Source organism: Carassius auratus, unplaced genomic scaffold (assembly GCF_003368295.1).
Source record: "Carassius auratus strain Wakin unplaced genomic scaffold, ASM336829v1 scaf_tig00214186, whole genome shotgun sequence".
Classification (NCBI taxonomy): Eukaryota; Metazoa; Chordata; class Actinopteri; order Cypriniformes; family Cyprinidae; genus Carassius; species Carassius auratus.
The window spans coordinates 824414-851137 of record NW_020527548.1 but is presented as its reverse complement, the minus strand read 5'-3'; the positions used below and the strand labels follow the sequence as shown (position 1 = coordinate 851137).

Sequence of the window (26724 nt, the reverse complement as noted above, 5' to 3'; positions counted from 1 at the left end):
CAATGTCTAAACTAATTCAGCCAGAAGTACATCCGTTATTTGAGAGCAGTGCAAGGTTGTGTGTACCGTAATAATTCTGATTTCAAGACTTTAAACTGACAAAGGTTTTCATAGTTTCATACCTATCGTTATATCAATTACAAATATTGTATTTTAAGAAATTTGAAAGCAATATTGGTCTATATGAAGCCACATTTCCTTGCGCAAGTAATGTCAACTTGGGAAAAAAAAAAATATATATATATATATATAATTTATTTTGCAGTATAAATGTTATTAAACATGCTTCCTTCCTTCTTGCACAGCTGTATTCACCACTCTTATACTGACTTCAGAGAAATACATTTACAAACCAGGTGTTTTATCATTTTATTTGTATCTGGACAAAAAATGAGAAAAAACAACCCCTCTTAAACATTTGTTCAGAATTGTTCATGTATATTTTTGTGTGACGGTCACTCATTCATATCGTCGGTAAAGTCAAGTCAGTCACAGTATAGGCAATTGTAGGCAGAGGAGGAAAAGAAAAAAAAGATTTAATTATAAATACATTTAAAAGGAAATAAATGACCAAACCAGGATACAATATCCACCTGGGCAAGTCTTAATATTGTGTATGAAAAGTACTTCAACATGTAGCACTGTAAACACAGGTGAGTCCGCATTACTAGACACAGCCATGTGCATCGGCTCCAGGTTTGGAAGAGACAAAAAGTCTTCAAACGTCAACATCTACAAGATCTAGGACAGAAGACCCAATTTCATTTATTTGTGGCCTTTTGTAAATATTTTATTGTTTTCTGCACTTCTCAGAAGTTATTTTAAAGAGTTAAGAGCAGTACAGGGACTGCAACTTTAAACTGTGCCGATATAACAGTTACATTTCTGGTTTCAATGTAGGACACAGATCATATAACAACCAGATCTGTGTGTGTGTGTGTGTGTGTGTCTATTTAAACTTTTAGCTTCTTAAAGCGAATGTCCTTAAATGAGAACAAAACATTTGTTGAAGAGGCCTGAACTGATTTGGATTTGCTGTAATTGTGCTCCGGTTACTTACAGAGGGAAGTCAGACTTGAAACAACATCGTTGGGTCTACATGTTCAGCTCATAGTGTGCTTATGAACAGGACACAAACAAGAAAGAAAAGAACATACAGAGTTTCTTCTCCAATCGTTAGTATCCTTCTCACTTCCTCTCTGCCAAAAGAACTACATCCAAAAGTAACACAAGCTAAGCAAACAGAACACAATGAGACATTTTAACATTGCATTGGCCTTGGTTTAAAGTATTAGTTAAACCAGCACAATAAATTATGCATTTGTATCGTTATACCTTTGAGTTTACCAATTTGGTGTACAAATAGCAGACCATCACATCTCTAATGAAACTGTGGCAGGCAATATAACCTCCATTTTGTAAGATAATAAAACAGAGCAGCAATATTTGCACAATACGTGTGCACATTCAAGTAAATAAAATAGAAGAAAAAAAAAATCAATCAATCAAAGACAGATTGATACGCATCAGCCTCTTGTCTTTGTTGGTCTGATTGGCACTTTTGTGAATAGGAGTGCATTTCCATTAATAGATAATTTCTTTGCTTTTATTTGATCAACATATGAACCCACTCAGTGGTCTTGTAGACCATTAGATATATTTTAATAAGCATAGCGTACCCATCCCCCATGCTCTTATTTTTCTGATGTGTATGGAATTCTGGATGACCACGGAATCTTTGTTCTGAGATGGACTTCCTATAAATGTCCTCTAATATCATGCAGAACTAGGATTTGAAGCGATATGAAATAAAACCCTGTTGATCTGTTGTTAAAGTACATCAGATTGTGCAGAGTTGTTTTCAAAGAGTCCAATTCAAGTCTCAATTTCCAAAAGATTCTTGAACAAGAACTAGTATGGAAACCTCCTTTTGGTTATCAGTTCGGATCAGGAATTGCATCAGCTTGACATTTATAGAAGGAAAAGACTTCTAGATACTAGTCAACCAAACACAGGATGCTGCTCTGTTAAGAACAAACGCTGATCTGAGCTTTTACTTCACAGATCATTCGGAAGTCAACGACTCACTTTGTTTTCGCAGATGCATGCCCATCATAAATCGAATGACTCCTAGCATTCACCCAGAGATGCACCCTTCGGTCAGTGTATTATGGAGGTAGAGGAAAAATTCTTCCATAATGACATGAAAAGTTTACTCACAGTTGTAAGTAAACCACAGTAATTTTTATACAGGGTGAGAGGTTAATATTGAAACTTTTCATTCCTGCTGTCTGAAAACCACAGCAGTCCAACATCAACCCAGGTGTGTTTAACTTTTAGTGCATCAACACAAAAAGTGCCAAAAAGTGAAACAAATCAACATTAATGTACTTGTATACGTGAGGAAAAAAATAAATGATTTCTGGAGATTATGGAAGTCATTTCCCCTCAGTTTTATGCCAATATGTTTGTGTACGTTTATGAAGTGTATGCATGTGTGCAAGGTGTGTGCAAATAGAACATAATATCTATATATATATTTTTGCCCACATATTTCATTATTTAAATAAGTATTCCTTGCCATACCGACAGCACCTGCAAAACTAAAGAAACCGGAACTACTCCATCGAATGAGCGCAAGCTAATTATTGAATGAAGGTCTGGCAAGGGATACAAAATGATTGTTGATACCAACAGAACTCCATGCAAAACCCCAACATGCACATACTGAGGGCTGCCCCGAACAAACACCGTGGACCACCCAGATTTACAACGCTCCAATTAATGACGAGAACAACAGAGCAGAATTAAGACTCCATCATATGCATTACTCCGACCCTCAGATGTGCGCTACTTCCTCCATATCATATTTCAAAGTTAAAGCAAAGTTAAACACTGCACACCACGAACATCCTACAAATAGATATTTCACCTCTGACTAGGAAAAAGAAAAAGGAAACTGGGCATTATCTTTACTAAATGGGCTCTCTGGGCCCCACTTTTCCAGTCATTGTCTCTTAACACTAATGACTTTGTTAGTATACTCTTAATAAAATACCTGGATTATTTCAACACCACCCACCACCACGTCAAATAGACTACATAAACTCCACACCCAGCATGGTCTGATATAAATACTAATACTAAGAGAAATCGAACGGCTTAAGAGTGCTTAAATCCTCATGAAACGCATCTGGAGATATTATGCGCATTATGAGATTTGTTTATAAAGAATGGGCATATCAAACAACCAGGCTTGTTTAATAAGCAGGATATGAATAATGAAAAAAAAGAAAAAAAAAAAAAAAAAAAAGGAATTCTATAAACACAAAATAATGAAAAGCAAACCAGGATCAATAGAATAAGGATGAAGATCAAGATTTTCTGACTTGAAATGAGAAAATTCTCATCTTTTAGTGAAAGGGCATACCTCCCTTTAAGAGAGAGAGAGAGAGAGAGAGAGAGAGAGAGAAAGGGGCCACAGCGCCACGATCTGTACCTGAGGGAGATGATTATTTAGCCAAACCTTAAATCCTGCTCTCGTGTGTGATAGGGCAGTGGATATGTTCCCCTGTGTGAAACACACCTCAGTGAATAAATAAATCAGTCTGTGTCACAGGTCGAAATTTGGTTCACCCAGATATATTCCGACATGTGTTTTAGTACCGGAATGAGGTGCAGGGATGGGTGTAAATGGAAGGGGCGGCCGGGAAGAGTCTGAAGGCTGTTTATAGCTGGAAGCCCTCCATGGGAGCCTCCTGCTGCGGGAAAAGAAACTGCTGCTGGTTCTCATCCACCTGTGGTGCCAGACTGGCATCCTCGTCCTCAGCACCAAAGTAGTGCTCGATGAGGTCAAAGGCTTTCTGGTAGATCTCCTGATTTTCATGACTCTGTAGGAACTCGATTTTGTCCAAACCTGGCAAGAGGAGAAAGACAGCGGGAGTTACATAGATGTCTTTGATAGTTCTTTATTTTTTTATTCAGCAAGGATGCACTTAATTTATAAAAAGTCCCAGTCAAGACTTGTAAATTGATAAACCGAAAGCTCAAAAGGTTTGTTTTTACCATACACACAAAAATAACTATTTTTAACATTGATGGAAACACTTTAGATTAGGGAACACACTCACTTTACAAGTTTTCCATCAACTCCTAATTACTGCTTATTGATAGTGAGGAAGATGTTTAGGTGTAGTGTAGGGTTAACCCCTTTGCTGTTCAGCATGGAGAAACAAATGACATACCCAAAATAATAAGGATGCTACTTATGAGTCTTTGACTAGATAAATCATCAACGTAGGGTTCAAAAAGCTGACACTTCAAAGTTTACTGTTCAGGAATCAGAATTACTCAGACTGTTACATATATAAATTTAATTGTATAAAAAATATGTTGCTGTGGTAAATGATTTGAGAAAAATGGTGAAGCTAAAGACACAAGTCTACTAATGCTTAATTTTAAATTTCAGGACATAATCTCTAAAACTATCAATTTTCTGAAACATTTTCTAAGACCATGATGGGTGTTTTTAGAGCTGGCTAATGGAATTGATTTATGGCCCTTTGCAAACTCTTCTGTGTGTTATTATCTAATGTCTGGTCCAGCAAACTGCCCCATTCATGATGCTATTGTTCTCATTTGGTGAACCTTTCACACCTTCGCCAGGTATGAGACATTATCCTCAGAATTCCTTCATCATTATTCTTTTGTTTTTATTCAGCCATTATTAGCCTTTATTCTGGCATTACAAGATTTACCAAGACACATCGCTTCAATCCCAGTATACATTTACCCAAATATTATCAAAAGTATTTCTAAAAAAAAAAAATACAACAAATATTTTCTTATGATGTGAATTATGACAAAACACATTATGAAGAAGAATTGCACCTACTCTGCAGCTGCATTACAGCTGACGTTAGCTACATAAGAATTTATGAGATTATTAGTACACTTTTACTCAAAACTTAAAATATGCTATTTATAGCCTTTTATATCGCTGCACAAATTAGCATTTGAGATGTACACATTCTTTAAATGTTATGAAATCACCCCAAATCAAAAAAAAAAAAAAAAAAAAAAAAAAAAAAAAAAAAAAAATCACATAAACCATATTCTATCGCAATCTTATTATTTGGATATTTTGTGGGTAAAGACGTTCCTCTGTATTTGTTACGGTCAGAAATGAACGGCGAAGTGCGTGACAGAATGAGCCGGGGCTTGTTATTAGATGCAATATGATTGACAGGTGACAGACGAATGAGGTTCCTCTGAGTCGGAGCTCGAGCACGGATGAGTAAAGACACAGAGACAGCCCAGGGAGCTGCAGATGTGACTCTATGAACGTCTTCTGAATTGGTCACATATCGAAGCTAGAGTGTTTAATCTTTCGAATGATGCACAGTATGTAAGAGTTTGATATTTTAACGTGCTGTGAAAGTGAAACATCAATAATTTTGCGCCGTCGCCAATCTTTTACAGTTAAGGGATCCAAAATATGGTCATGCGGAATAAAACATTAATATGTTCTTTATAAGCACTAATAAACATTCAATATACTGTTAATATTCATGCCAATAAACAACTAATTAATAGTCAATAGCGTTCTCTAATTTTGGGCTGCTTATTCCAAAAATAGTGCCCGTTCCCCAAATCCTTTGACATGATGTCTCCAAAAAAACAAGCAGTTGTAGCAATTGTTTGGTGAAAATAAATGTTACCATAGGCTTCCTCAATAAGACTGCAGTAAGGGTTGAGGCCGCTGCCGTTCTGTTTGGCCTCCTGCTCGCCCAGTCTGAGAATGTTCTCCAGACCATTCAAAGCCACCTGTACGATCTTGGAGTCCATCACAGTCAAAAGATCACAAAGAGGTTTAATGCAGCCCAAATTCACCATATACCTACAGAAAAGAAACAGGCAAGGGAATAATAAGCAACAGCATGTATGCCACCATATTCTGTCTCAACTGAATAGGAAATGAAATTCAACAACATTGTGCTTGGAGTACTGCCCTCGATAATAAAGTCAAATAACAGATTTATTTTTTGGAACAGAATATTATGTATTCCCTCCTCTGCTGCTCTGTGAAATTCGTGGAATGAATCAATTCGTAAAACTAGCCATGCACCAGTATGACTGGGACAATATGTGTCCTTCAGTACTTAATTTCTCAGAAAATAAACATCATAATTAAATTTCCCTCAATACAAATAACTGAAGATGAGGGGATTTATATTTGGCAAGCCATACCCATCAAATCATTGTGAAACAGAATCTGCATTTCAGATTTAGACACACAATGATGCCATGAGCACGGGTCAAACATCCTAAGCTCAGCAAGAAAACATCAACACAATCAGGCAAGCAACTGGCTCAAGTTTCCTTTCTTATTCACTCATTCTAGAAAAAAAAATAAATAAATAAATAAATAAACAATTCAATAAAATGCTTTGGACTCAATCCAAATGTAAAGCTTATTAAGAAAACATCAATAATAATGTCAAGTCATAACGCCACATTTATGCAACACTCCAGTTAAAAACAGGTCTCGTACATTATAAACACAATTAGATGAGATATTAGATGGTAAGTTGTTGCTACGCTTATGCCAAAGGAAGCACTCAGTAAATACAAATTATAGGTTGATACATTTAATGAAGCTTTGGCTGTGGCTAAGTACCATAAGTGCATGTCTGATAAAAACTGCATCCATTTGCTATAAGTGTGCATAGTGATACTTCCAGACTGTGTGATCTCACTAGACGGCATGAAAACCACACTGCAATTCAATCTGGATAAACACATTACAAGTGCTCCCTGATGATCAAGACTTCTCTGATATTAGCGCTTATTTTCTCTAATATTACTCTAATATTAGCGCTTGTGCTGTGCTAATAGCCTTCTGAGAAGACCCAACCTGGCAAGACAGGCTTAAATGTGCTCCCATGCTAAACTTAAACTATCTTGAGAATTTATTTCTGAGGTCAGGTCCAACTCAATTAGATCTTTATTTTCCATCAACCAAGGAGGTCATGTGACTTGACTACTGTGATTCAAAAAGCCAAATATTACAAAGTCTGTTAACAGAGGCCAGAGATGGGACACACTGAAGATGGACACAAAGCACAGAAAAAAAAAAAAAAAAAACTGTACCAGGCAGAACAAGCTCTAAAGAAAATTATAATTATTAAACTGGGGTGGAGGTTTACATGAATGCATCTCTGAAGAGAAACCACTGTCTGGAATTTTTTTGCATCGCTTCTAATCCCCAAGTGCCAACCTACCGTCAGAGAATGAATTTACATTTTCATTTAGGCCATCAGATTTTTATTTTTTGTTTTGCAGTTGTTTTATGTAGCATAATTTAAACCTTAGCTAAACTCAGACTATTCAGACACACAAATTATATACATTTTTCTTTAAGGCCGTTTTGGCCTGTAATAGAGCAAGAATTATTGTTCATGTTCTCTTTAATTTCTTTGTTGTCACTTGCTTAAAGACAGAAAGAAAAAATCCATTGATTAGTTAAAAAAAAAAAAAAAAAAAAAAAATTATATATATATATATATATATATATATATATATATATATATATATATATATATATATATATATATATATATATATATATATATATATATATATATATGGACTGGCCATGAAATCCGATGTAAATAAAAATTGCAAAGCAAACTGTAGGCTTACAACTGGGCCTAGACAAATAAGAGGGTAGACGTACTTTACAAGACAATCTTGGATTCATATACATTCTCATTCTTAGATTTTTCATTCACTTTTGAAAAAGGTTTATACAATTTAGCAAATGTTTAAAATTAATTACTCTAAAATGTCATGTGGTGTAACAATCAAGGAAAAAGTAACAACTTATTTTCTGTACACTCTGAACCCAAGGGAGTTTACACATCTTTATTATTCTTACTTGAATATTTCAAAAGATATTTTTTGTAATTCTCTTGGCAGTAGCACCACATGACATTTCACAGCCTGAACTACCCTGGTCTTATCATAACAGGGTCAAATGATCTGATATTGTAGATGAATTATTAACCTTCCTAAGTGTCAGCAGGGGTCCTCTACATGATATCAAGTAATATCTTGTTATTTGTGACCCTGAACCACAAAAACAGTCTTAAGCCGCTGTGGTATATTTTTAGCAATTTCCAAAAAAAAACATTGTATGGGTGAAAATTATCAATTTTTCTTATGCCAAAATCATTAGGACATTAAGAAAAGATCATGTTTCATGAAGATATTTTGTAAATTTCCTACCGTATATATATATATATATATATATATATATATATATATATATATATATATATATATATATATATATATATAAACGGTTTAGATACAGCAAAAAGAATAAATTGGCAGATAAATTTCCTTGATTTTTTTTTTAAAATGTTTTATTTATTAAAACTAACAAAGTATGTGTTTTTTTTTTTTAAATTGAAAAATGATGGAGCTATTCTTTACCCATCTTCTATGGTGTTTTCTTAGCAGCATACTGTATAAAACAAAAATAGCTCCTTATTAAAAAAAAAAAAAAATGTAATATTGTTGTAGTAGTTATGAACAAATACAAAGATGTAACTTTTTATATGGAACTCTATAACTCTTTATATCGAGTGTGTTTTTACTCAATTGGTTCTCTATTTGGGCTTATGTTTTTTGGAACAAAGCAGGAATTACGGTCTGGATGAAATGGGCTCATGAAGGAATATTGTAACGGGGCTCAATTACATTAAGCATGTTCTTAAAACCTGCGTTTTCCACTACAGAGTAAGGTCTCATATCCGCGGCCATAACTTAAATGGATCATTCGCTGCGGTGATGTCCGTAGTACGGTGCCCGGGACGTCACCTGTAGGAGAAAAAAAATCAATCCGTGGCGACGGTTTTGCAATCCGTCCCCTCAGTTTATAAACCTTACTCACAAATCAATAAACTGTTCACTCATTTTAACAAATCGTGCCCACGAATTTCCAATCCGTGCACTCAGATTTTGTAAACCGTACCCTCTGTTTTTGAATATGTAGGCCTACCCTCAAATTCATAATCTGTGCGCACGCTTTCGCAATCCGTTCCCTTGGATTTGTAAACCGTACTCACGGATTCATGCAGCAAACTCCTGCGTGTTAACATATAGTTTTATTGAATATTATTATGTGGAATAGGTTTACAGCAAAGTGTCTTAAGTGATTCTCTATCAAGTGTAGTACGAGGTGGAATACAAAGATTTAATAAGAAAGATGCGCATTAAAATCTTGTTCAATTGGTGATAATCTTATAATAGCACTTTATTATTGTACAATAAACCTGGCATTGTGACTCACTCTGGAGTAATTGTTTCCTCCTTTGTAAGTTGTTTTGGATAAAAGATTCTTATGCATAACCTATTTAATAATATATAATAATGATACAAATAAAAATAAAGTTATTTTTTATAATTTTAATCTGTAGGCTAAATAAATGAGTACAAGACAGTAAACATGTTTGTCATAAAATAATTTGTGAATTGCTTTATTTTTAAATAACCGTTGACAGTTTTGGAAATGCTTGTGTACAATTCTTTCTTAACATGAAGACTTATTTTTGTGATTTTATTATACTAAGCTCCACCCACCTCACCCCACCTGCCGGAGTTAGATGCAGGTTTCACTGTTGTGTAAAATGCGTGTCAGTTTTCAAATCCGAGGGAACGGATTGCGAAAGCGTGCGCACGGATTATGAATTTGTGGGTACGGATTCAAAAACCGAGGGTACGGTTTACACAATCTGAGCGCACAGATTTTTTTTCTCTTCGGGGGTGTCAGGGGCGTTGCCTGTTAGGTCGTTTGGGTTATTGGGCTACCTTGTTGAACGCATAACGTTATATTTCACACACCTTTTTTATTTTCCAAATATAATTAATTAGTCCAACGAACCGCATAATGCGTACCGCGTACCTCGTACCGAACGGTTCAATACGAATACGCGTATCGTCACACATACATATATAAACCTAATTTTTAATTAGTATTATGCATTGCTAAGAACTTCATTTGGACAACTTTAAAGATGATATTCTAGTTGTTTTCTTACACCCTCTGATTCCAGATATTCAAATAGTTGTATGTCGGCCAACTATTATCCGATCGTAACAAACCATACATCAAAGAAAAGCTTCTTTATTCAGCTTTCAGATGATGTATAAATCTCAATTTCAAGAAAAATTACTTCAAGATTTTAAGACTGGTTTTTTGGTCCAGGGTCACATTTGATCTCTGATCACTTATTCAAAGCGATGACAAATGGTACACCAGGCTTAAAGCCCCTTTCACACAGTAATACCAGTAAATTGCCGTAAAATTACCAGAACGACTTTACCGAAAAAAAAAAAAAATGCTCTGTTCACACAGTCAATGACATTACGTCTTTTTTCCGGAAAAACAACATTTACACATCCATTACAAAATACCGATAAATTCAGTGAAGTCATTAACCTCTAAACAGCTGCGCTTGTATTTGTAAACATGAAGGATTATATGTGGTCAGTAATTGTGTTGATGTTACATTTTTGTTTAAAACTTTAGCATTCATTCAACTGCTTTTGTTACAGAGACATCGAAATAGACGACTTCAAACCAAAATACTGAACTATAGGAGAACATTTTTTGTCTGTTGTCGCTAGCTTCCGAAGGCAGCTACCTGCAGCTAAAAAAAAATGTTGGAGCATCAGTGTCGGCCGACTGACTCAACGTGCTTCATCACATGCGTCCTCCTCTTTTTTTTCCCCCATGGGCAACACTATGGTCCAAGTGCAAAACTCACGGGCTGCACGCATATTTCATATTATGTCACCGATACAAACCAACCAGCTTTATAATAGACCATTATAGTGTAAATATTAAGGTATCTGATCGATTACATTCATTGAAATAAATATATAAAATAATTATACTCACCATTAATAAAACACCTGATGCTGTCAGGAGCCGACCAATTTAGTTAAATTCGGCTTGAAAGGAATAATAGCACAACAAAGTTGCAATTGTAAATTGCAGTCTGTAAGACGCGCGACATCACAGAAATGGTGCGTTCACAAATGTAGCCTTTGCTGATCCAAATTAATATCAAATAGTCTATGTGCCATCAGCGCAGCTGAACAGTTCTACGTTCAAAATGAGTTCAAAAGATAGCGCAAAGCACCGGCAAAAGTAATTAACATAAATGTGTCGGGGGAAATAATAAGGAGATATTTGAATTATTTACCAATAAACTAGTGTTTTCTGAGTCTGTCTCTCAAGGATGAAGTTGCCTGACTCGTCATCTCCTCATTAGACGCACCTTCTATTCGGATTATGAATGTAATGAAAGAGTTTTTTTTTTTTTTTGTTTATTTCGTTTAGTAATTTATAGCTTTCTATACATATATTTATCATGTCTGTGAGACATGTATTCGCTGAGTTTCGGTTAATTTTTGTAAGCTTTTTGTAAGATATTTAAGACGCAATGTTTTCAGTTTATTGATGATCTGACTCCTGTGAATGCATATCTCGGAGAGAGAGTTAACAGTTAGTTATTTTATCATACGTTACTGCATCACTAACAGTTCCTCTCTCAGATGAGGACACATTTCTTCATCCGCCCGGATAAGGAGAAGTGCTTTAATTTCTTAAACTCCAATGGATGACATTTCATTTTCGTAAATAGTGCTTGACTGCATCACATTGTTACAACTGGCCCGGAGTAGACGATCCGCCACTGCGTTCTGAACTCGTACGTGCTCATACCGGTAATTTTCCTTCTGCGGTCACACACAGCAGAATTCCGGCAATTTACTGGTAATGTTACAACTTTTCATACCGGTAAATTGCCGGAACAAATTTACTGGTATCCTATCCTGTTCACACATGATCTCTTTACGGCAATTTACCGGTAATTTTCCGGAAAAGTCTGTATGTGTGAAAGGGCTTTTTGTGACACGTTTTTCAGAAGTCTGAATGCTTAAGAAGCTTAAAGCGAGCTGTCTGCACATGCTCAGAGCTCACCGGATCTGCTCAGGTGTGCCACCTGAAGTGGCATTAGTGATCGCCCATGCCGCCTCCTTCCTGGTGCGGAATTCTGCTTTCTGTAGGATATCTATCAAGACTGGGAAGATGTTTGCATCTATTACGGCCTGCAGAAGATGATGACGATGGGTGAGAAAAAGAACAGAGGATTAAAATTATCCTTAAATCCAAAAATAAATCCCAAATACTATAGTACTATAAACAGGACCACTCCTTTGAAGGTTTGAGAGCACAGCCGTGCAACCCTGCCACACATGATAAACAAGCTGAGCCCTGTGAGTGTGCATCTTGGTAGCGGAAGTGGAGTGTGGGTCAGGGTGTACCTGAATCTGCGCTCTGTTTCCCGCTGTGATGTTGGAGATAGTCCAGCAGGCCTCCTTCCTGATGGATTCCTTGGCACTACTGAGCAGGTGCAGGAGGCAGGGGAGAGCGGAGCAATTTAAAACCACCTTGGGCAGAGAGAATAGAAGCTTAAGGAGTTCATCCATCTACTGTTCGAAACCAGAGATAATCAAACATGAAGATGAAGAAACATATCTGCTCATATACTAACACACCTGTGTCTGAATGTCATCTCCTGTAACAATGTTTCCAACAGCCCTCAAAGCAGGAGAGGCCACCTTGTAATCGGTATGCCTGCAAGAGGAAATAGATCATCAAGAGCAGCAGTTCTCAAACTTTATGACTCAAAGGTCCCTGGTTGTCCAACACAATATTTGAAGGCCTCTGATAAAGTCAGGGTAATGCCATATTTAATTTTTGACAAGAATGAAAACAAGGCTGTAAAGTATAGCAGTACAGTGTGTTCTTTTATTAAACAATATACTGATTATTCAGCTGATGAAACATCTTTCTGATAAAAACAAAACAAAAAACAAAACCTCTCAGTAGACAAAAACTACATAAAACTGTTATGAAAGGTGCGAGTTGTGAAAATGACATGTTTTATAATCCTTTATACAGAGGATGCCATTATAAAGACAGCAAGTATATCCATCACAGACATGTTTTCATTCATGTTAAAGGGGTCATGAACTAAGAAATCAAAATTCCCTTGATCTTTTGACAGAGATCACTGTGCAAAAAAAACAACAAAAAAAAAAACATATTGTACATTTCAGAACTCAAAACTTCCTAGTTAATATAAAAAAAAAAAAAAAAAAAACAGCTTATATTGATGCCAATCTCTCAAAACGACAGGTTGACATCATGCCACTTCATGATGTAATAGTGTGGCTACACCCCGCCTCCACAGAAGATGATCAACGCCTGCTTCTACAGCACTGCCTCCTCAGCCCCTCCTACCAATTCACGTATGTCGTATAAATAAAGAGAGAGTTAAACGCAAGTCTGCACAGAAACCAAATGATAAAGATGCACTGAAGTTAACAAAACAGTCTTTGCATCACCTTCATTCTGATCCCAATATTAGGGCCTTTTGCACGGCTTTAGTTCCAGAACTAAATTGACAGTACTGAAGTAGTGGGATCATTTTGTGTGAACCATTTTCCAGTACCATTTAAAGGGTTGCATTCGAACCGACAGTGTGTACTAGGAAGTGACGTAAGGCGGTCGACAGTGACGTCATTTGTACACGGCGTTCAACAATGTTAACAACAGGAGGACACTGTGATCGACGCAGTGTTTTTATTGCGTCTCGTGGGTTTCACAATAATTTACATGGAATTTTGAGGTATACGTAAAGTGATTGAAAGAATGGAAAGGAGGACTAAGAATCTCCAATGACAACTGACAATGCTACATTTGCTACAAGTGGCATACATTTTGCGGACCTGTTGGATGTTTTCTGAGAACCATTGGCTTAGGTAAAGTTCAAAGTAAAAAAAAAAATCTTCACATTCTGCTACTCTAATACTAAGCTAGAAAAATATCAAATCAAATATTTATAAAGTTTGTTTTCACACTCATTTTAAATACAGCTCATGAGTCAATTAAGACACCTTGGCCTAATGTCCTGCTGAAAATTAAGATTCACATTGAAATATGTCATTACGGAACTTAAAAGAGTAGTAGTTTCAATATGATTTAGAAATGATAATTTAGTCATAATAGTGGACTCACATGAGCAGCTCCACCAGTCTCCTGCAGACCCCTGAATCAATAACTGCTTGGATCTTCTCATTGGGCCCATCAGAGAGATAGGACAAAGCCCAACATGCATCAGCCAGCAGGTCTGAATCACTGCTGAACAAAAGACGGGACAGCACAGGCAGGCATGGAGACACCTGCAAGAGCAAAAGACAGCTTTCAATATGAAGTCTGTGGATTAAGTGGCACTTAGCGTCTAGACTGATTTATAAAAATAAATACGTAAAAAAAAAAAAAAAAGTTTAGTTAACAACTTTAGTTAAACTTCCTCAATGGACATATAAAACAACACACTTTTAACCATGTAAAACATGATCACAGTGACTCATTTCAGTGCATTTCTCTTTAAATGATAATGAGCTACTGTTCACCCCACCCCTGTCTTCCAAGACACCTGAATTGCTGCCTTGGACTCGGTTAATGGCTCGGAGGCAGTCTTATTCAAATAACTAGCAATCTACATAGAAACCGACTACAAACTGAAACTGAAAGCTTGCTGGATGACTGGCTGCCTGCACTGTTGGGAACGTTACTTTAAAAAAGTAATTAGTTAAAGTTACTCACTACTTGTTCCAAAAAGTAACTGAGTTAGTAACTGAATTAATCTATAATAAAAGTAACTCATTACCAGGGAAAGTAACTAGTTCCGTTACTGTAAAAAAAAAAGAAAAAAAGTTGCTATGTGTCAAATGTTTTTTTTTTTTTTAGCAGTTTTCACAAGTCAGTTGAAATTATTAGAACAGACAGGCGTTCATACATAACTTTCAGTAATGGTAACGGCGTTGTAACGACGTGAAAAGTAATTAGTTAGATTACCCCCGTTACTGAAAAAATAACGTCGTTACCTAATGCCGTTCTTTTAACCGCCGTTATTCCAAACACTGGCTGCCTGTTATCTTTTCAGCTTTTCTGAGCTGGCAGACATGCCAGAAACCTAACTGAATGCAAAATCAGCTGAAAAAAAAAAAAGTAAATATTTTATCTGATGTCCCCTTTAATACGCAATTTATTAATGTGATGTTAAAACTAAATTTTCAGCAGCCATTACTCCATTCTTCACTTTCATATGAGACACTATGACACATGAGACCTTTCGAAAGCACAAAGTGCCTTCCTAAACATAAGAAAATAAAGAGTGTTGTCAAAGGGACAGACGAGCAGTACAGACCTTCTCAAAGTCTGGGGGAGGACTTTTGCCTCGGCAGAGGTTGGACAAGGCCCACACAGCATTCCTGGTCATTGTGAGACGAGTTGATTTGGTCAGCAGCCTGGGGGAAAAAGTATCATTAATGGAAAAAAGTTTTTTCTTCTGCAGATGATGTTAAAGTCCTTGCTTTGTCAGATAAATGACAATACTGTGGTCTTGTGTAAGGTCAACAGAAAAACTGAGTACTCACATTAGTAGAGGAGAAAGGATATTACAGTTTAGCACATAATCTCTGCACACAGCACTGTCTCCCGCAATGTTCCCCAAAGCCCAAACAGCCTGTGACACAAAGATTCAGTAACATAACCACATGGGATATATACTCATTTAGCACAAACAAAACAAGGTAACTTATCCCTTGCAGCTTTATAACTTGTACCTGCTCCTGCACGTCTTCAAACTCGGAGTTGAGAAGCTCAATAAAGACAGGTACAGCACCGGCCTCGATCACAAACTTTGTCTGTTGAGATGTTCCAGATGCGATGTTGGTCAGTGCCCAAGCGGCCTCAAACTGAAAAATAAAAAAATAATTCAAGGTTCAGCTTTTAAAACTTTAAAATGGAGAAACTAATTTAGATTTAGTTCATCACATCTCACCTGTAACGTGCAATTGGTACTTTTCTGAAGGAACTCTACAAATCTATTCACAACTCCCGGAGTGCTTATCACCTCGTCGATAGGAGGGTTTGGTTCTGAACACCACAAAGATTGATTTATTAAAACTCAGACACGCTTCTAGGCAACTCCAAACATGTGTTTGTGCCAGTTACCTTTGGAAAGCAGTTTTCTGAATCTCTGCGTTATGACCAGTTGTAGTTCAGGATCTTCTGAGAAGAGCATTTCAACCATGTCTCTTGTAATTACTCCATCCTAAAAAACAAAAACAAACACAGGACAAATTTGGTCTAGAGCAATGACCACAATTTGTTTTCGACCCAGGTTTGCACCTCGGAGAACTTCAAATCAATTGTGCTTATTGAATTAAGGGGTCATAATGCACTACTAACAACAGACCCTGAGTGACATAATGGGAGAAAGCAAACTATGCTTTGGGTTTGAACTCACTGGTGCTGTGGTGGAGGAGATGGAGGAATCTGTAAGTGGACTGTCAAACATTCCCCCTTCTTCACCCAGCAGCTCCACATTTCTCCTCTTAAACAGCTGCCAAGAGAAAAAGAGAGAATCAATAATTTGATCAGTTAAAGTTAACATGAAACAGCATTCAGACCATTTACAGGGGTTAGAGCAAAAAAACAAATCCTTAGCCTGAACTGTTTTCCAGGGGCGGGGCTGCACATGCAAAGCATGCAATGACTTTGACTACTTTAACATTTGAAAGGATACTATGGCAAAGTTATTGCTTTATTCAAACTGATCTTCTTTTTCATGAATATATGATTGACCTGCAGAATGAAAACTGTATCATACACTTGGAAAATTATGAGTTATATAATCGCTTATCGACACTAGGGGTGTGAAAATACACTTAGCTAATGAGATGAGAACAATAAGTTTTCAATAATGTTTGTCTTTTTATTACAAAAAGAAAAACAATGCATTTGCAAATAGTGTGGGGAAGTCGTGTCCTAATGGTTAGAGAGTCGGACTCCCAATCGAAAGGTTGTGAGTTCGAGTACCGGGCTGGCAGGAATTGTAGGTGGGGGGAGTACATGTACAGTTCTCTCTCCACCTTCAATACCACGACTTAGGTGCCCTTGAGCAAGGCATCGAACCCCAACTGCTCCCCGGGCGCCACAGCATAAATAGCTGCCCACTGCTCCGGGTGTGTGTTCACAGTGTGTGTGTGTGTGTTCACTGCTCTATGTGTGTGCACTTTGGCTGGGTTAAATGCAGAGCACAAATTCTGAGTATGGGTCACCATACTTGGCTGAATGTCAAGTCACTTTCACTGTCACTTTCACAAATATTTTAACTAATCTAGGGCTGTAACTAATTATAATCTATTATAATCTGTAACTAATTGTAATCAATTTATCTACTGATTATTTTGACAACTGAGTAATCCTATTTTTTTCATTTAGTAACAAACAGATCTAAGTGAAAATCAGGCTTTAGTATGACTATTTATATATAAACTAACAATGAGGCAATAATAATTGGCTCAAATAAAACATCTAAACCAAGATATTACAAGATTGTATTGAACAACACTGTAAAAATACATAATGTAATATGCCTACAACATGAACATAACTTTAAGTACATTATGTATTAAAACAAATAACTGCAGAGGGCGCCAACAGCCTGGTGAGGTTTAACTTTACAACTTGATTAAATGATCTTTAAATCCATTAAATTTAAATATTTGGCCAAGTGCAGAAACATTTATTTTGAAATCGCGATGTACGGTACAGTGGCATATTGAGACATAGGTTGATGTATCTGCTGTGTTGGCAAAGATTTAGAAATGATTTACGTTACAAATCTAGTGAGATAAATGCACACAGTTTTTCCAGATTACATTAAGCAATTAAAATTCACAGCCTATACAGAAGAAGAGTTTAGCCCCTTTCACACATACAGTCTTTACTGGTAAATTACTGGTAAAGTTGCCATTAATCGTTCATCTGTGCACAGTGCAGAGAGAGTGAAAAGGCAAATGTGGTAATTAATATTGCTATTTAAATATGACAGACTCATAGCTCGTAAGATATGGGAAACACAATTGCAAACGGACTTTGCATTTCCATTTTAAATTTGGCAGACACTGTGCGTCCGCTTAAACGAAAATGCAAACGGTAATGTGCGATTTGCATTTGCGTTTGGATTATGTCACATTTTATGTGTCCACAAATTGAAAACACAATTGCAAATACAGTTTGCAATTCGTTTTGAATAATGTCCGCAATATCATTCCATACACTAGGACTTCAACTCTGCAATTGAATACTATTATGCGCGTCTTGTGTTTATAAAAGCAAAACATTCTGACTGGCTACTTATGTTAGTTTGGTTGAGAGTGAAAGTTGCACCTCTCATACCATTGGTAGGCGAACGCATGGACTCAAAATGATATCAATCAACAATATTTTTATTATTATTATTATTATTATTATTATTATTATTATTATTTAATGTAGGATTAAACGCTGCTTGCCGGAAATCCAGCACGGTGCCGGAGAACTTTTTAAGCCCTGCATTTAACATCTGTATCAGCAAAGTCAATGTGAAAAGGATGAATGGGATAATGTTACAAAATAATTTTTCACAAAATGACAAACCCCAAAGTTTTGAATAGTGGTATAAGTCATATTAACGGTGGATAATTATGTTTTTTGTTTTGTTTTTCTCTTTGGAATAACATGCACTGCCTAACGGTGCACAATAAAACCAAAACCATATATGTTAAATTAAATGGGGTTCATTATATTTTCAGGTTACCTTTAAAGGAAAGGTCATATAGGAAACATGAAACCAAATAAACAAAGCAAGTGGACAGTCACCTGTTGCTCTCGTTTCTGTTTCCTCAGCTGAACGCCTTCCTCCTCCCTTCTCCGACGCATCTCCTCCAGGTTGAGTGCTTTGTTCTTGTAGCGGTTCATCCTGAAATTATCCTTTGAAGGACTTCCTGAAGGCTCTGCAGAACATAATGAATTAGGAACACTTTACAGACATCTCCAAAAACACAACAAACTATTAAATGGTCTTAGGCCTGTCGCGATAGTCGATAAATCAATTAATCGTACGATTTAAAAAAATGAGCTTGATATTTTTTTTGCCCGCGAAAATGTATTTTTTAAAATAACATAATTTTGCAGTAACATATTTTGCAAGTAACTTTCTTGCCCTTTCTCTCGAAATGGGCTTACTTTTCGCTCACTTCATTTGGCTTGCTCAGCTAAATATGTCAGTTGGCGTGTAGTTGCACACACACACACATTTTCTCCTTCTTTCCAAAGTGTTCGGGCAGTTGTGCCCCTGAGGCGTCTATCATTGCTAAGCATCCATCAGCTGCGATATCTGTTACAACAAGGAAATTTCAGAAATGGATTTCGACCACCGAAAAACCATTGCTGTGACTCTGCTACAAGATTTATTTTCGATGAAAAGTAAAAAAAAAAAAAAAACACTGCAGTCTTTGGGTCCACCCCATTTTTCAAAAACAATGGGGAGCTTCACCCTGAAGGAAGCTAATTGAGTTGGTTCTTTTAATCAGAATCAGAATACAGAAGATATACAGAAGAATATATTGCTAAATGCCAGTGATGGGAATAACGGCGTTATAAATAACGGCGTTACTAACGGCATTACTTTTTCCAGTAACGAGTAATCTAATTGATTACTCTTCTCATCTTAATAACGCCGTTACCGTTACTGCCAAAAAATGCGGCGCGTTACTATAACTGATGATGAAGCTGTTTTTTTTACTGTTCTTCCTTGGTTAGTGGGCAGAGCACGAGACAAGCGCATAAATGCTAACGATTGGCTGAGGTAGAGTAAAATTTCATTGTAAGCCAATCAGAGGTAGAGTTGGGCGGGTTTTCGAAAGCACGCATAGTAGTGATGGGAATTCGGCTCTTTTGACTCAGCTCACTGAAAAGAGCCGGCTCTTTGGCTCACAAACGGCTCTTTAAATGACTTTGACTATAATATTTCAATTTTTATTACATAATTATTTAATTTCTATAGGCTAAATTTGAAAAAAATAGAGTTGGCTCTTCAGATATGCGAGCCAGCTCCCGAAGTTCAACTAAAAAAGCCGGCTCTTAGAGTCGGCTCATTCGCGAATCGCGAACGACTCATCAAAAGCTCATTCGCGAACGAGTCGATCCATCATCACTAACGCTCATTCACGAACGACCCATCATCGGACAGGACAGGACACACAACGAACAACACAAGCCAGTCAGTCAACGAGAGACAGGTATGGCGACGAGCCCAAATAATCCAAAAGTAGCCTTCTCTAAATAGAAGTATATACATTACTTTTTCCTTCAAGAAATTAAAGAAACAATAAAAGGAAATATCAAAAGTTCCCAAAAATCTATCGTGTTGTTTGCATTGATCCACTATATAAACATAATATCTACATACATGCCATTTGATTGGAGGCTAGTCTCACTTTGTCCCACAGCAACTTTTTTTTTAGATGTGTGTACAATGTTTCATGTTTCTGTTAATAATGTATTGTATTAAGTGTCCATTTCATTATAATATTCAGATTTATCATAAATAATTGAACATGCACATGTATTTTAAGTTCCTTTAAAGAGGGGTAGAGGTGCGGTCACGTTTGAGCATTAAAATTTAATTTTACTTGAAAGTAACGCAATAGTTACTTTCTTAAGTAACTAGTTACTTTAAAAATTTGTAACTGAGTTACTAATTTAGTTACTTTTTGGAAGAAGTAACTAGTAACTGTAACTAATTACTTTTTAAAAGTAACTTGCCCAACACTGCTAAATGCTAACTGTTCAAAAGTTTAAACCCTCATCCTCAGTTTGCTTGTTTTGATGTCCACATTTTCGAGAAATGACAGTGGCTCTAGCATTTATATCATAACGCAGTGGCAAACTATTACAGTTAACATTTGAATTAAATGTTGTTTAGTCAATATTAAACAAGGACTAGATCCTGCTGTAAAGTGTAAAAACAAATATCAGGCTTTTGGCGCCCTCTGCAGGCATTTGATATAGTACAATGTACAGAAGTTTATTCTATTATGTGTATTTCAACCGTTTTGTTCAATAAAACCATATGATAGCTTCCAGTTATTGCCTCATTGCTATTATACAAGTCATTGCTACAAAAGTCTATTGTTAGCTTAGGTTTATTTGTATTACCACATAAAATGTTGTAGATTACTTGATTTATCGTTAGAATAATCTACCAATTATTTGATTACCAAAATAGTTTTTTTTTTCTTCATTAAAGTGTCCTGAATAAAAAGCATCAAGGTCTCCACAAAAATATGAAAGTGCAACTGTTTTCCAAATGTATAATATTAAGTTTAAAAAGTTTCTTGCGTGGCAAATCAGGATTTCAGAAGGATCATGTGACACTGAAGACTGGAGTAATGATGCTGAAAAATCAGCTGTGTCATCACAGAGGTAAAATATTTTTTTAATTATAACAGATGTTTTACATTGTAATCATATTTTACCATATAAATGTACTGTATTTTACTGTATTTTATATTAAATTAAAAAAACATTTTAGGACTTTTGAATGTTATTGTAATGATACTGTCTTATAAGAGTAATGATCTTGATTTGAAGTCTGTGAATAGGGATGCAAAATTTGTTTTCAGGTGGTCAATAAAAATATCCAAGTACATATCTCTGTTAACGAGTTGACAAGCAGTCCATGGTGGACATATACCCATGTATCTGGGCATCTTGACAGGAAAAACAAAACAGCTGTAACAATTTTAATTGGTGTGCCATCTGCACGAGTGCATATGTCATCAGTAACAAGACTAAAATGAATGTGGAAATGCATAGCTTATTAAACCCTTCCCTTCAAAACATAATGAATGTTGGAGAAATTGTTTAGCACTCTCAGCAGCGATCTCCACCTTCATTACTCACTTTGGTCTGTTTGTGCTGAGTACAACACACTTGAACAGAGCCACCCGGAGTCAGTGAGCAAAACCACTTTTAGTGAGAGTATCTAAACGCTGTTTACATGAGCAAGCCGCTAAAGCAGCCTGTCTCAGCATTTGTGCATCACTGAGAGCAGAGGAAGCTGAATGATGACTGGCTAATGCTACCGAATGCACATCAGGGCACTAACAGACAAAGCGTCTGAGGTTACAGCTTCAGATCTTGGATCAGCTCCCATCCTTTCTGTATGATCTTATTGCACTGCATCTCAAAGGAAGAAAAGAACCCAAAATCAGCAGTGGCACCATGTGAAGGCCTCCATAACCTTCAGTCAGTAAAGATCTGCAGGTCTGGGGCAAAGAACTACCACACGTTTCAGCCTGACTGTTAGAAATCAGACTTCCTGATGGGTGAGGCCTTCTTCCCAACATACGGAAGGCTACATTCAAATTTATCTGCTCTTGAACAATGTAGGCCATGGCTTAAAGGAATAGTTCAACTTTACCCAAAAAATGACATTTGTTATTTACTGTTGTTCCAAACCCATATGGGAAGAATGGTTGCCTTTTGCATGAAAACCAAATCCTCAGTCCGCCATCGTTCCCTCAGTATTCACATCATCTTTGCAGCGCACACTTTTGCACTGGTGCTGAGTATGAAGTAAGATGTAAAAATCTTGAAGCACTCGTACTAAAAGCGCTTTTAAGTTTTTTATTGTATAAAAATAGAATTATAATTTAGATAGGATTTAACACTGTTTGCTTAACGTTGTCTTGGTTTGAAGAAAAATAAACCCCAAAGCTGAAGCTTTTTTGTGATGTACCATCAGTTTCATATCATATTGAGTTGTACTGGCAAACTAATTCCCGATGGTTTTAGAGGAAAATTCTCATCGCCCCTAGAGCCCTGGTTTTCCCGAATATCAGCACAATCACAATGTGATGCTGATTTTATACAATATTGAACAACAATAGTAAACTAAAGCCACAACATAACTGTTGTGTGCCTCCGGTCAACACAGCGGTGTTTCGTTAATAAATTTATTACGTTTTTAAACAAAACGAGTGAGTCCATTCATAAAGACAGTGACCATGTCCCAAATGTCACACTTCATGTGAACTTTCGATCTTGTGGACGTACAATAGCCACTTCGTACGCGTGTCTGTTAAGTCCATGAGACCATAAGGTGTCCCATTCTGGAAACTTTCCAAAAAAGTTCCTGGAATATTCCCCAAAATCCTGAAAAGTTTCCCAAATTTCTGGAATGTTTCCTAAATTTACTGGAAATTTTTCACCTTTTTGCAACCCTACCCATTCCTCATTTTAGCTTTCATAAGGGTCCTTGCAACTACCCTCTTTGTGTCCGATCGCAATGCAACCTCGATGCAAACTTCTGCCAAGTCCTCGCTGAGTTGAGATATTCCAATTTCTATTTGAATATATTTTAAAATGTAATTTATTCCTGTGATGCAAAACTGAATTTCCAAAATCATTACTTCGGTGTCACATGATTCTTCAGAAATCATTTTACTGTGCTGATTAAAGAAACATGTATAATCAATGTTGAAAACCATTGTAGTGTTTGTTTCACATTTCAAAAGAATAGCATTTATCTGAAATAGATTGTTACATTATAAATGTTTTTACTGTCACTTTTGATAACTTAAGTGCAATGTGGAAACTGGAGCTTTCAAGAGGACACAAAATCGTGATCATATTTTTGAGACATAAGCTAAACTTGACAACACAATCAGATTCAGACCAAATCACGGGGGGGGGGGGGGGGGGTTAATTCATAAATCAAACTGCTAAGTAGAGCAATGATAGAGGTCAAGTTTTGTTTTTTTTATTCTGGAATTTGACAGCCCCAGTTCACTTTTATTACATTTAGGATAAGTTCTCCGTGGAAGCAAGATGGTCATAAGGATCTGGAACAACATTAAGGATGTTCATTTTTGGGGTGAACTATTCCTTTAAGAAGAGAAAGAACATCATAATGACTCTATTCTACAAATTTAGATGGGATGACAAGCAAGCTGTGGCTCAACCTGACTCAAGTACTCCATTACATCGTTGCCCATCACATGGGCTTCACAAATAGCAGTGTGGGCTGGGCCCCCGTCACAGAACTATTTTAAATAAGTGTGTATGCTACGGCTTAAAGACGGAGCACTAGGGTGCTGTCTAGACTATCCAAAGTTCAACCTGCAAAACCACACACTACTCTTTGACTAAAACTTGTGTAGCATTAATAAGGATCCATCTATATAATTTACACAGTGCTATGCAGTGTTTTATATTTAATTTGATTTCTGTAATATTTTTCACCTAATATTACTGTTATATGTACCATGCATCTGCGATTTTGTTTGTAATTTATTTGTTGGCTGTTTACTTGTCTTATAATGTTTTAAGTTATTAATTATATTTAGCTAGTAGTCGTTATTGCTGTGCTGTGGTATTGAAATTTAGATTCAAGAAATTCACTTGTATGCAACATTTTGGTGTTACAACCAAATTTCTTAAAATTCTGAGTTACACAGGTCAAAAACAACAAATATAAGATTTTTTTATTATTATTTTGGAAAAACCAATACAAATCTGAAACACTGGCCTGTTTCGGACCAACAACAAACAAACAAAAAAAATCCCAAGAAAAAAATCCTCAGCGTAGAGCAGAGTGTAAAAGTAATGAATCTTTTCAGGAATCAATTTTGCACCATGGAAAGCGATGAGAAGCAAAACTTGAAGCCTAAACTGATCCTGGTTTCAAAAATGCAAACTGAAATGCCAGTGTGTCTGAAATCCACTGAATTGTCACGGATATCCTGTCAGATATCTCATTCATTTCCACTGTGATGATTCATTGAAATAAAAACCGAGTCAGCAGCAGTCAGATTCTGACATCCTATCTTTATCGTTCCTGTCCCAACCTTCAAACAACCCATTCCCGAAAACCGAGGGCCCAAGTGATATTTTAATGTGACGTTTGATTGTTTCTGACAACATAACCACCTTCTGACAAGAAACAGCCTTTGAGTAGACATCTGATAAATGGATATAAAACAGAAACTATCGGCTATCAGGGTTGGTCACGTTACAGCTGACTAAGTTAACTCACTGAAATCGGAGGCGAGTATTTGTTTTGTCTGTGTAAACCTAGTCAGCAATCTACCTAAACAGCATTAATGGCCATTGTTTATGTGCACAATGAAGTTCACTTGGTTCTTCCACTTATAATGTCGGAGTATTTCCTCTTCGTCCACTGTGTAGAGTCAAACATGAGACCACTTCATAATCTGTGGCTGAACATGACCAAGCGTTGCAAAGACTCAAACCTACTTCCACCTCAGTCACCTCACAATAAATCGCACAAGCGCCTGTCATAAAGGCGTTCTAGCTTCAAGTATCTGTTCTCAGGTTCACTGGTAAACACATATGTCGAGTACAGCGGTATGCTAGGCTAACTGGCCCTTCATACTCATGCTTTAACTGACATGATGTAGCTTTTCTAGGGTTTTGTCCCTAAAGCGCTCAAAAAGCAGAGCTGACGCGTCAAATACAGCATAGGTTTGATACTTACCCATCGTGGTTTCTGATGTACGCTTTGTTTACTGGTTATATTAACGTTGTAATCTTAACACTTTCCTTGTCTTCCAGAATTTATTTCTCACAAACAATATGTCGGTGATCTACGGGAAGCCGAAGGAGACAAACTTAATGACAGCGTTTCCTATTTCTGTTCAACGAAACGCTGAGCAAACGAGCAAAATGCAAGCGCATCGTCGTCAGGATGTGTCAGAAGTTATATGGACACAATATTATATTTATATCACTGTTGTATCGTAATTTTTTTAATCTCTAACGTCTTAGTGATTTAAAACATTACAAATTATAAAAATAACCTATAGGATAAATAATAATTTCTCCCTTTAACAGGCTTTTTGCATGGTCAATTTAGCTAATTACGCTTGCCCGTATACACAAAGTACAAATACTGTCAACAAAAATTGGCTGAAGCAAATATTGTTTTTATATTTTTGTGCATATTAACAAAAAAAAAAAAAAAAAAAAAAAAAAAAAAAACCAAGAGAAATATTCAATTTTAAAATAATAAGAAAATGTAAACATAAAGAAGAAGCCTATAATAATAGCCTATATATATATATATATATATATATATATATATATATATATATAAAAATATATATTATTTATCAGTATCCAGCTGATCCAGCTGGGACTCAACACTTCGCTGTGCAACTGGCTGTTGGACTTTCTGACTGAATGACCTCAGGCAGTATTGGCAGCAACACATCCAGCACCATCACACTGAGGCCCCCCAAGGATGTGTGCTGAGCCCCCTCCTCTTCACTCTGCTGACCCACGACTGCACACTGTCACACAGCTCCAACCTCTTTATTAAGTTTGCGGATGACACGACTGTGGTGGGTCTCATTAGCAACAAAGATGAGTCAAACTACAGGAGCGAGGTGAGCCACCTGGCCGGATGGTGCAGTGACAACAATCTCTCTCTGAATGTGGAGAAGACAAAGGAGATTGTTGTTGACTTCAGGAGAGCACACACTCAGCACGTTCCTCTGACCATTAATGGTGCGACTGTGGAGTAAGTGAGCAGCACCAAGTTCCTGGGTGTGCAAATCACAGAGGACCTCTCCTGGACCGACAACACTGCAGCACTGGCCAAGAAAGCATTGCAGCATCTCTACTTCCTCCGCAAACTTAGAAGAGCTAGAGCCCCGACC

General features: G+C 36.7%; 1 protein-coding gene across 1 annotated transcript; it reads right to left on the bottom strand.

Moving 5' to 3' along the window:
• Positions 1–356: 356 nt before the first annotated feature.
• kpna6 (karyopherin alpha 6 (importin alpha 7)) lies at positions 357–25700 on the bottom strand. Its single transcript, XM_026257007.1, has 14 exons — positions 25542–25700; positions 18857–18990; positions 16458–16553; positions 16163–16262; positions 15990–16084; positions 15772–15903; positions 15583–15671; positions 15354–15453; positions 14159–14322; positions 12634–12712; positions 12400–12525; positions 12056–12183; positions 5721–5899; positions 357–3916 (listed from the first exon to the last, which is right to left on the bottom strand). Exons 1-14 carry the CDS (start codon positions 25543–25545, stop codon positions 3729–3731), a joined length of 1614 nt encoding a protein of 537 aa, XP_026112792.1. The 5' UTR covers positions 25546–25700; the 3' UTR covers positions 357–3728.
• Between the last annotated feature and the right edge of the window lie 1024 nt (positions 25701–26724).

Excerpts from the sequence above, each read along its gene's own strand:
- kpna6 (XM_026257007.1), bottom strand. Across the intron at positions 15,672-15,771 it reads TTGAAGACGTGCAGGAGCAG|GCTGTTTGGGCTTTGGGGAA; the intron begins GTACAAGTTATA and ends TTTGTGTCACAG. Across the intron at positions 14,323-15,353 it reads CTCCCCCAGACTTTGAGAAG|GTGTCTCCATGCCTGCCTGT; the intron begins GTCTGTACTGCT and ends TTGCTCTTGCAG.